The 12,210-nt window shown below is 46.6% G+C and overlaps 1 protein-coding gene across 1 annotated transcript in view; it reads right to left on the reverse strand.

Moving 5' to 3' along the window:
- Positions 1-2,244: 2,244 nt before the first annotated feature.
- LOC147616432 (elicitor-responsive protein 3-like) overlaps positions 2,245-12,210 on the reverse strand; it is a 10,280-nt gene continuing 314 nt past the window's right edge. Inside the window, exons 2-7 of the mRNA XM_086777510.1 lie at positions 11,544-11,648; positions 11,282-11,408; positions 3,236-3,307; positions 3,065-3,107; positions 2,634-2,967; positions 2,245-2,547 (exon numbers count right to left, since the gene is read on the reverse strand). Coding sequence (XP_086633636.1) covers positions 2,528-2,547; positions 2,634-2,967; positions 3,065-3,107; positions 3,236-3,307; positions 11,282-11,408; positions 11,544-11,648 — 701 coding nt within the window. The 3' untranslated portion in view covers positions 2,245-2,527. The remainder of the gene's footprint in view (positions 2,548-2,633; positions 2,968-3,064; positions 3,108-3,235; positions 3,308-11,281; positions 11,409-11,543; positions 11,649-12,210) is intronic.

Raw genomic sequence — 12,210 nt, forward strand, 5'->3', positions numbered from 1 at the left:
ATGCTCTCTTCTTTGACCGTCTAGTATGCGAGAATCCAACAAAGCACAAGCAAGTAAGAGTAGTAGAGAAGTGAACAGCCATCAACTATTCTATTGAAAGGGAATGAATTGTATTGTTTATTTTCAAAATCGACTTATATATAAGTGGCTAGTTTTCACCCTACATCGACCAAAACTTAAAAATGATCCGACTGTAATTACTAGTCTTAAGCAAGTATGTACAAGAAGTTCTTAGACTTCGCCTAAGGCTTCTTTATATATTCCAGTGTGGTCTTACAAAAGATAAGTGCTTGTTCGGGCGGGTAACATGGCAAAGCACCTTAAAGGTAAGACGAATGGGTGAAACCATGTTAACCTACGAAGTGGTTAACAAGTAGTATACCGCTACATATAAATACATATATAAATATAATTAGATACTTCCTCTCCCAAAACTTTGAAGACCAAAGAGTGTGCCCTCTTTGGAGTGTACATGTTTATTCAAGATATATTGTGTAAGTCTTTACCTGTGTATGTTAGAATTTTTAAATACAGAGGAGTAACTTTGCTAATTTAGCTATGAAACATGCATGCTATTTATACATACATTTGTTTTCACAGCTTTCTTGCTTTGGGCTTTGGCCATTCTCACCTTAAGTGTGTCATCTAATTACTTCATTCTGGCCTATGTTCATACCGTCTGTGCCCTGTTTTACTGGCCTTGTTTTCTCTCTTCTCGTTTTTTCGCACAACCTTAGCCGTTCTTTGGAGAACAAAATTAATGAGCAACACACTCGAATCGAATTAGAAAGTGGAACAAAATTAATATTTGACAAAAAAAGCATTTTAACCTCAAACAAGAGTGTTTTTTGGCTTTTGATTATGATTAATTCAATTTAATTAATATATTAAAATATTATTTTAGTTTGGATAGAATATATTAATGATTGACGCGCCCACGCACGTGTGTGAGAGAAAGAGAGTTTTTTTTTTTCAAAGAATACATATTTTTGGGTAAATTGTCGAATTTTCTTCAATTTAATGTTGACATGAGAAGCCCCCGAAGGCTGTATACCCCTAATTGTGGACACCAAAGAAGTCTTTCAACTTGGAAGAGAGCTCTATGATTGCATATAACTCTCTGACTCTATGATTGCATATAATTTCTCCCAATGTTGTCATTTCATGCCGTGACCATGGCCTCTATAGGCTCCTCATGGGTCTTAAAGAATTTCCTTTAACCATGCTAATAAGCTGTAACGTTAAGGATAAGCCCATATCTTTCTCTTGCATCAAATTTCTTTGGCAAGAAATTACATGCCCTCCCTAGGAGTGGCTAGATCCTAACCCAACCACATTGTTGGAAGGTGAGGGTGTTGAATGGGTACAATTTTGAGAGCACCATGCACGGGTGGAAGCGGTAGGTGAGGGTGTTGAATGGAATACCGAGAGCACCATGCATGGGTGGCAGTGGTAGTGTGCAGATTTCGGAACTTGTTGACAATGCCTTCATGAACAAGAGGTGTGAGGAGGAATAGCATTATTAAATGGGTGGCCATGTAATTGTGTCGTGGGATGAGGCAAGCAAAGCATTGAGAAGTATGTGCACCTAAATGGAAGAGGCTATTGTCAAAGCATAAGGAGGTGCAGGGACCAGATCCATCAGGTACTATTAGGGGATTTTTAAAACGCAACATGCGAAGGTTTGGATGACGGTCACAAGAGGCAAGGAAGAAATCAATGATGCTGGATTGTGCTAATTTTCAACAATTTATAAAAGCATACTGCACATAATTAATACTAATTGGAGCCCCATTTTAAAGCTCTAACCAAGCCCTGTTCTTAAGCACTAACCAAGCTCCATTCTTAAGCACTAGTTATGCCGGTTTCTAGCATGTAAGTTTATATGTATTACTTCGGCTACATTGGAGGTTGATGAGCTGATTTGTTATGTAAATCTAGTATTTGATGAGCTGATTTGTTAGGAACGTGGAGAGAGAGAGAGAGAGACAGAGAGAGAGAGAGAGAGAGAGTAAAGATACTACCAATAAGTAGATTGGGTCAAGATTAAAACGGATCTAAGGACACGAAAAGAGAAAACGGAATGCAGTTTCCAATTCTGTGGACTGCTCAAGGTTCAACAAAAATGCCTGATTTTCTAAGGTATAAACGGGTGTATGCAGTCCTATCAAATGAGAAATAGCTGTGCACACTCAAAGCATCCACTCAATGCTTCGGTTAATAACTTCATAGAGACAATAATAAGGCATTGCAAAACACATGACCCATTTTGAAAAGAGGGATTTTAAAGATAAAAGATAGCACCATTTTTAAAAGATAGACAAGAATAAGGCATTGCAAAACACAGATTCCTGGCAGGACATTAGGACTGAACACACGTTACCAAATTATGTAGAAACCAAGGCCCAATCTTGACAACGTCAAACCTTAGGAAAAACACAGGTCTCCAGCACTCTGTGTTCAGAAGAGATATACATTTGAGCATCAACAGTACAATGAGTTTATACACAGTAGATTGCCCCCACTTCTACCCTTTATAGTAGCCACCTGCAATCATAGAAAGAGCTCAGCAACGACGCACTGCAAAGTCACAAAACAGATCACTGTTATGTTCACTCAGTGCTGCACAGTACCTTCGTATGGCGGATAGGCTCTTGTGGGAGGAGCTCCGTAACCTTGTGGAGGATACTCTTGAGGAGGATATGGTTGCGGAGGATACCCTTGAGGAGGATACACTTGCGGAGGATACGCTTGCGGAGGATATGTTCCATGTGGAGGCTGAACTCCATATGAGGGAGCTGGTGGATACCCACCTGAACCATAGGGACCATATTGAGAGTGCCCTGCTGGAGGGTAGGACTGATAGCCTGCATGTCCTGATGGTTGTGAAGGTGGATATACCGGGGGGGCTGGATATACAGGTTCATGATATGCTAAGCTAGAAGGCACCACATTCTGCTTTCCCTTCTGAGCAAAACACGAATTAGAAACCAGGTGAGAACATGAAGCATCCTACATGCTGACAGACAGTCATCCCTGAGCTTAGACAAGGTTTGGGACTCACGGGACTCGTGTAATGCATGATGATTCTGACCTCACCAGCTCTCCTGTGATAACATGTAAAACTCCAAGTTAAACCAAAACAGCATCAACTCCCAGTTTATAACGCTAGGTTGTGCCATTTAACCAGCTAGTCAGTGTCAGCCTTATGGAAGAATAGGTCTTAAGCACTTACTTGCCCCTTCTACTTGTCAAAGGCCATGTGCTGTCATGATAACCATCTGACAACACTTTCTGGAGGAGTATTCTGATTCAGAAAACCATATATGTAAAATTTCAACCTAAAACTACAAAAGGGAGCACTTCAATCACACAATTATTCAATAACCAGACCCTAAGACAATGTATATAGAGAGCATGGGCATGCATCTGTGGTGTCATACCACATCTATTGAAGAACCCAACCCACAATCAAACACACAGCTAGAACATTGATCTTAATGAATATATTGGCAATCTAATATACACCACAAGCATTCCTTTGGAACAGACACGCCTCCTTTGCTTGTGCCCATGGAAGACTAATTACCCAATTGCCCACCTAAAAGAAAATTTGAAGGGTGAAATTTTGTGATACGCTTACCATCTGAGCCCTAAAACTAATGAGTTCATCTTGCAAATTGCCAGGGCAGAGGCAGTCAACACCACCCTCAATTGGAGACCCCTTATGGGACTGTCTTGCCCCCAAGTGGCTCCACAACCCAAGGACAATTCGCTTCAGGAAGCACTCCCTGGAGTCAAAATCATTCCCTGTTATGAGCACACGAGTCTTGGCAGTGCAACAAACCTTCACAAGACTGTCATGAGCCATCAGGTCTAGATAAACGCCATACTGTATCCAAGCCTGGATGATGGGTGTTCAAGCTGCTCAGATACTCTGCAAGGGAGCGGCCTAGGTGGCTATTGGGATCTACTGACTGTATCGCTTGTGGGGGTGAATCACAGTTTTCAGTATTATTATTGCTGTCTAAAACAGTACCATGCATGAACCTTGATTAAGAACAAAACCCTTCCACCATAGTCTCGACAGTGCCAATAAATTTAAATGAATGTGATGATAGCCTCTAGGCACCCAAGAATCTATAAGGAGAGAAAGGTGGTGGAAGCCCTCTTATTTTTCTCATAAGCCCTCAGGAAGTATCAATGAGCACAGGAGAAACAAAGTCACGGAGTTTTGTGGATGTTTTGGTTAGACGTCCATACTGGTCCAAATAGATTTATGCACACAAACACATTAACACCAGTTCCTAAACTAGATTAATATGCAGCTAAGCGTGTACAAAGACCATAGCACCTCATATTGGTCGAGCAAAGCTGGAGCTCTCCCCCCTAATGCACGCAGTTCCCTCTCACCTTCGCCCTGTTGGCACCCCCCCCCCCACCCCGGGGCTTCGCCTCTGCCCACCCCCTGTGGTTGTGTGCAGCTCCCCCCACCCCTGCGCTTTCTCCCACCCGCCTGCAGCCTAACACCCCCTCCCCTTCGCTTCCTCCTTCGCAAGGCTTTCATCCCTCGCCCTCCCTCTCCGCCTCAGCCCCCTTGCCTCCTTCACCTCCTCAGCCTCAAGTCCGCTTACCTGCCTTATCCGTTTCCTCCCCTCCACTTTTTCCGATTTAGCGCTCTCGGGATTTTTTAATCCGTGGCAAGTTTCAGCCTCTTCTGGTCTTGAACCCCCAGGAGGACTCCGTGGCAGCCGCTCCATCATTTCCAACCGATGCCACCATCCCTTGCCTTTCTTTTTCAGAAGCGGACCTCCAGCTCCTCGCGTCGACAATCGCATCCTTGGAGGCTTCCACCTTGGTATGCAAGATTGTCGGTAGCTGCCCAGCGCATGGACAGCTCAGGGATCTATTACAGGCCAGCCTCTTGGAAAGATCACTGATATCCATCCTTTTGGGGCATGGCTACTACTACCAAGTTGAGTTCGACTCTCAGCTTCAGACAGAGTCATGCAGCTGAGCCCCGTCGCACTACATACGGCCCAGGCCCTCTTTGCGAGGTGGCAGGACGGCTTCGACCCAGCCCCCGAGCCTCTGGTTGGCTTTTCAGGCTTTCCCATGACAATTTGCTTCCTAGGTCTTAGGAAGGGGTACCTTCCTCTCCTCCCGGTGATAGGTGGTGCTTTCGGGAGAGTGATGGAATCCCCCTCCATCCCCGCTTCTGTTCTTGGTTGGGCAGCTGGGATTCCCTCCCTTCGTATCTGCGTAGCTTCTCCGGAGACAATGCCTCATGCCATATCTCTTCCTTGCCTCCGGGGAGCACCTATTCTGCAGAGTGTGGAGTCCCCCGCTTCCGCCTCTCCGTAGCATTCCTGCTGCCCTCAGACCGCGCCAGACCCGGAGCGGATGCAGCCGATGAGTTCAATCCACCGCCTGATTCATCGTTTCTCGGAGCCAGTAGATGACCATCACTGCCTCTCCGGTGAGGGCTCTCCCAGGAGGCCCCCCCAAAATTCTGGGGCAGCCAGTGGATTACAGTTTCTTCCGAAATCTCCCCATCGAAGGAACTGGTATGTTCAAGGAGACGGCGTTTCATCACTCTAGGCCCTCCACGCTAGAGAGTGGCACGATGATCTTCTCCTTCCCCTCGAGTGCATCGCCGGGGATGGAATGGGATATGAAGTCGGTGCCTGCCACCATCCAGGGACAAGCAATCAAGCTCTCTCATCACTTACATGATCTGTGCATCACCGATGTGCTCCTTCCTCGGCGAGTGCATCACCAAGGATGGAACGACCCACGGGATACGAAGTCGGTGTCTATCGCCATCTAAGGACAGGCAGTCGAGCTCTCTCATCACTTACATGATCTACGCATCACCACTGTGCTTACCCATCTTTGGTCCTTGGCTCGGATGGAGTTGGGAGGCTCAGGCCACAAAGATCAGGATGGGAAAGTAGTGTCCTCCAGCTTAGAGGTGCTGCTCTTTGTGTTCCTTAATATCTCAGTAGCAGTACCCCTTCCCCCCTCCTATAGATATCTGCATTCTAACAGGTGGAGCCCAGATTATGCTTATTCCTGGGCTCGAACACAATGGCGTCACATGGAGGGCAGGATCCACGCCCACCTGGCACGTCTTCTTCCTAGGACCGACTGTGACTACTCCCCGTTGAAACCCACACCCAAGACTCTTCGAGTGGAGGGCAGTTCCGATAGTTCCGCTTCCCACGGAGATTAGATATGTGGATTGTCTTATAGAATATTCAGGGTTTGGGGGGGGGCTCAGTACTTTCAGAGGCGTGGGGTCCTTACAGGAGAGCTTCACAGAGCAGCAATTGGGGAACCCATTGATATCCTCTTCCTCCAGGAGTACCATCTTTCAAAGGGGCGTACCCGTGGATGCGGGAAGATACTACCAAGCAGGAGTCACACTTTCTGGTCCCCCTCTTTTGGCCCCTCCAGGACGCAAGGGGGAGCATGTATTTCTCTCAGTGAGCAGCTATTGCCGGCAGTAGTAGGCTCAGGCATCATTGACTCTGGTCGGGCTCAGTAGGTGACCATCAGGATTGGAGAGGACTATGGGGGTTTTTTTTAATATATATTGGCCGAACGCCGCAGCAAGTAGAGCCACCTTCTCGAGTAAAGTTCGTCACTGAATTCCACAGGCCGACTTTTGGTGTGTGGTTGGGGGCTTTAACATGATAGAGTCAGCAGAGGATAGACTCGGAGGAGGCATGGCTACAGTTTCTGGCTCAATTATATACGCATGGTTGTTTCCGTACGACATACGACGGCATATCATACGGAATACCGTACGTGCTCATACGGATTTTTTCAGAAAAAAATTCCCAAAAAATTTTAAATTTTTTGGTAGGTAATGGTCTTTCTTTTGCTTATCTACGGCTGTTTGAGCTTCCTCTGTACTATGATGCTTCCCTCCTTTCTAAAATCCTCCGTATCTGGACTTGGAAATACCTAAGTTTATAAGTATTTTTTTAAAACACCGTATTTTATTGCACGATAAGAAATTTTTTTATATCATACCGTATTTTCCTGTACGGTATCGTACTTGACAACTATGGCTCAGAGTACTCTGCTTGGGAGGAGCTCTTAGGGGGCAAGACCCTTGGCATTTACCAGAGTTGGACACAGCCCCGGAGTCTGTTCTTCCCAAGGTCTAACAAGAGGAGCACCGGTCCCAACCCATCAAGATTTGATAGGTTCTATGTGGATGAGTGGGCTTGCGTTCGTGGGGGCATGATTCGTATTTTGGCAGGCACTACTTTCTCCAATCATGTACAAGCAGAGAGATGGTATCCACAAGTTGCAAGGCCAGGATGGATCTTTCGTTTCAGAACCCCCCCATGTGAGAGCCATAGCCAGACTTCTTCATATGCCTCCTCATCATAGGTGCCCAGGCTAGGATCTCATGGAAAGCGGCCTTACAGTAGCAAGCACCTTCAACGAGATTATGACTTCAGGTGCCATGCCAAAGAGGCTGTCAGAGTGCTTGATCCACTTGATTCCCAAAGAGGGCAGTGACAAATTGGAGATTCGGCAATGGAGACCCATCACCCTCCTCGGGGATCGCTTGCCAAGGCCATCAACCAAAGACTACAACCTTTCCTCCCCGACTTGATTCATGATCCTCAAACAGGTTTTGTTTAGGACCAAAGCATTCTGGACAACATCTTCACTTTTTGCGAGGCGACTACTTCGGCCAGGATGCACCAGCTCTTATTGGATTTTGAGAAAGCCTACAATAAGAGTTGATTGGGGCTTTCTAGAGGGGACGATGTGCCGGATGGATTCTGGAGGAGTGGATCCGTGGTGTTTCTAGACTTTACTCGGCCTCATTCAAGGAGCCAGAGGTGACAAATTTCCCCTCTCCCTTGATCCGGCAAGGCTGTCTGTTTGTTGCCGAGGCCATGAGCAACTCTCTCTCGGCTTAGGAGACTAGGCTTCAGGGATTGCGTCTCCCCATCCATACATAGGAGGAGCTGCTAGTCTCCGAGTTCGCAGATGATTTTTTTATATGAGAGAAGGATTTCTGCGTTTTTCTATACTGCTGGTTGCAGAGGAGGAGGGACTGTTTTGGCCTTGTCTAGGCGGCTGAAGGAAACACCTTTGGCTGCATTTTCTGCAGAGTTGGGGCAGCAAGCAGGGGAGATACCTTTGGCTGCGTTTTCTGCAGAGTTGGGGCAGCAAGCAGGGGAGATACCATTGGCTGCGTTTTCTGCAGAGATGGGGCAGCAAGCAGAGGAGATACCTTTGACTGCGTTTTCTGCAGAGTTGGGGCAGCAAGCAGAGGAGATACCTATGGCTGCGTTTTCTGCAGAGATGGGGCAGCAAGCAGGGGAGATACCTATGGCTGCGTTTTCCCCCAGAGGAGTGCTGAAGGTGCTTTCCTCTTCCCTCTCTTCTTCTTGGTACACGTGCTGCCGGCTATTTACAGAAGCGTTTTTTGCATTATCTCATCTGCATTTCTGGAGGCAGTGGAGGTAGGTGTTCTTTTCAGGAATGGTACCTTCCCACATGGCCTTGAGCACTTGCTCGGCCAATCTTTGCTTTGTCAGAGATTTCAGACTCATGGGTGCACACTTGGATTCACATCCTGGAGGTGTGTGTGGAAGACAGTTACACCTTTCTCGACAGCAGAGGGGGTCTATGAGTTTGTGCCAGTTCAGCATAGTTTTGCTGGTGTACAGGTGTTTCCTTTAGGTTCTCAGGGTGTTCACCTTGAGAGGGGGATGTGGTCACTTGAGCCACTCCTATTCCCCAGGCAGATGGCCTTCTGGATTACAGGGTACAGGCACAGAAGTCTTCATCCCTAGGATGAGCAATTATTTGGGAGCTTGGTGTACAGGTTGATATCGGCATTCATGCAGAAGCAGGCTAGGTCACTTGGTGACGAGAGCTGTTGTCGAGGTTCACAAGTACTTGCTCAGTTGCAGGATGGGAACAGGATGCATGGCAGGTGTGCAGGTTCATTGGGTACAGGTAGGTACCAGTGAAGCAGCAATTTGGAGCAGATGATTGACATCAGATTGTGCTTTGGGATGATGAGTTGTGGATGTTTGGTTCCACATGGACACGTGACTAGTTGGTTGGGAGCTTGCCAGCGGGGTGTCAGGTTTTGGCAAGAGAGCTTTCTTGAGCTCAGTGCCATAGTTAACACCAAAGAGCTCAGGGGGTGTTGCCATGTGATTGGGTGACTCATAGAGGTGTGTGAGTAGTAGTCCCATCACACGACGGCGAGTTATGGACACGGCTTTTAAAGGTCAGGTGCCAACAGGATTGTCAACTACAATGCTAGAGGTATGTTTCTTCCACTTGGAGTGTTAGCAGGACAGAGAGGCATTCTTGGACCGAGGGATACATGGAGATCCAGAAACCTTGTATCTAGAGATTGGTGCTCAACAAGCTCAGAGTTGGAGGCTTGAGTACCAAGGCTGATGTAGACATTGTGGGCCTCTAGGGTGTCTAGAGGGGGTGCCAACAGGGAGACAGTTTGGCGCTGTTCTCTAAGGAGCAGATTTTTTCTTGGAGGTAGAGAATCAAACGACATCCTTTCTTGGGTTGAAGAGGGAGCACATTGTGTGGACTGGTGTGATGCACATTGGGTTGGAGATATGGACATATGGTGGTTCATTTTCTGGATTTTGCTGGACTTCTGGATCGGGAGAGGTTTCTTGGAGTACGTGGCAAAGGCGGGAGCAGATCGACTTCTCGACTTGCTTTGGAGGTTTCCTTTTCCAGCTCCTTGGACCGGTTTCTCTCCCAGGATCTGAGAGAGGGTGTTAGCATTATTCATCTCCTGGTAGTGTGCCCAAGTTGTGTATCAGGGGTGCCCAGATTTTTCCCGAGTAACACCTTATTTTTTCCTCATGTTCAGGCCCTTGGTTGTAGGGTTGGCCACCTATTATCACATGTTTGTTTTTGTCCAATCGAGAGTCTTTCTCTAGAGCCATTCGGCCAGCTCCACAAGGAGCTATATAAGGCCATGCTCTTATTCTCTTGGTGACACCTTGACAAGGGCTTCCAGGCCCGGATCCTCCCTCGGGGGAGTTGCTCATCATGCCCGCACTTATGGGGACCACCCCTTGCACAGGGCTGATTGTATCATTGCTTCTTCTTCATTATGCAGATTTGTTTTCTCTCTCTCTGTGCCTATGTCTCACGCTTTCCGCTGCGCACTTTTGACAGATCCAACATATAGGGAGGAGAATGCGGATACCCCATTTTTTGCATACACCGCACGGCTTGCCGAAGAATCCAGATGCCCGAGGTCAAGGGCACTCCGGCACCAGCATGACACTGGCAATCCCAGGACCTCTCACCATCTTTCTCTCAGATTTTTGGAAGAGGCTATGGGCCAGTTTTCAACCTCGGAAGATCACTCTCTTTTTGTGGCTGCTGGAGTTTGGTGATAGGCGCGTTGTTGGCCATTGGAGGTAGACCAACATCATGTCTGAGATGTGCCCATCCCCAAGAGTCTCAACGAAATTGTCTTTGGGATTGCCCGAAGGCTCAACAGATTCGGCAACGAATCTTCACTATGGACAGGGCTCTTCCCATATTATTACATGGGGCAATGTTGCTTGGGCCACTGAGGCTGAGGTTGTTATGAATTACAAGGAGTAAGGTGGGGGGACTAGCCCTTCAAATCTCTCACCTCACATATCGGTAGTGCCAGTTCCAGCCCCATCGACTAGTCACTGGACTCCTGATTCGTGCCAAATATGGGAGATCTTTGGCAGCATTGCCACATGGCACATCTGGAAAGCTCAATGCAACGAAGCCATCTAAGGCACCCACACTCCACCTACGAAGTCCAACGGAACATCTGGCTCAACATCATCCATACCCTCCACGGCCAGAGGGGGAAAGCTTCACGGTGGTTCTGACCGTATGCGGAAGCATCGAGAAGCCTTCCTAAGGCTCCGGTGACCTGGTCCGTTTCTCACAGATAGTGGTGGTGAGCCCACTTGGCACCATAGACCACATGTGTGATTATCCCCCCCCCACCCATTGTATGAGATAGCCTTCTCCTCATCGAGCGGCCAGCCAGAGGAGAATTGCATCCTTCCCCTTTTTTGGTTCTTTAATCTTTGCTCCGTACATGGAGGCAAGTTTGTACTTTAGCCTTTTTAAGGCTATTTTTTGTTAACTAATAGAAGGATCTTGTTTCTCGAAAAAAAAAAAAAAGGCCCATAGCACCTCAATCATAACAATACATATGCTGTGATCAAAATTTCTCTAGTCAAGTTCTAATATGACGCACTTTCCAGAGCCAATAAAATCATCTGCACTTAATGTGTTGCTGTTCCAGACAGCGACATTGACTTCTCGAAGACCTTCAATTAGTGGGAGCATATATTTCTCGTTGAACGCAGGATTCCGTCCACCATCTGTATTACACATTTCAAAACACCAACATATTTCTTAGCTAACGAGAACAAGTTGGGTTAGCACCTGATTACATCTTTCAGCTTTGTTGCCAACAGGAACATACAGATCATCGATACATCCTGTAGGTTTCATACCTGTGTCCGTCTTAGTTCGATATTTATTGCCAGCATATTCAAGGATAACGTAAGGGTCTTGCCTCGATATCCACTCGGTATCTTTCAAATTCCTACATCCAATAACTGCCCAAAACTATCTTCGTTACTTACAAATTTAGAGAATGTTTTCAAAAACCAGCATATGCACTTCACCGAAAGCCAGAGTAACAAACAACAAGAATTGTCTCCATTGCTTTTGCAATGGTTTATAAAGCAACATGGAGAAGTTACATCCATGATGATTATAAAACTTAATGATCCAAATGCACAGACTCTATAGATTGCAGAGCTTTATAAGACAAAATGACCAAGTCCACAATAGATTTAACGCAAATTAATGCAGTGGACATCTTTCTAGAGCAAAAAAGCAACCGGCTCTGTAGCTTCTGCAGGGGTTAAAGACAAAATTAAACTGGCTCCATAAATTGCAGAGGCATTCGTTTTTGCCCCTGAATAGGGCAAAATGCAGCAGACTGAAAAGACTGCAGAGCTTTGAAGGGCAACACGGCCCAGGCAACATAGATTAGGGAGAAAGTAACAGACTCCATGTATGGAAGAGCGTTTTAGAGGAGGAAATGCAGAGACACCAAAGATTTAGGGAAAAATACAGAGACTCCACAGCTTGGAGGGATTTTGGGGCAAAAAA

The sequence above is a fragment of the Cibotium barometz genome, chromosome 38, assembly GCF_041138505.1.
Source record: "Cibotium barometz isolate CiBa-2024 chromosome 38, ASM4113850v1, whole genome shotgun sequence".
NCBI classification, from domain to species: domain Eukaryota; kingdom Viridiplantae; phylum Streptophyta; class Polypodiopsida; order Cyatheales; family Cibotiaceae; genus Cibotium; species Cibotium barometz.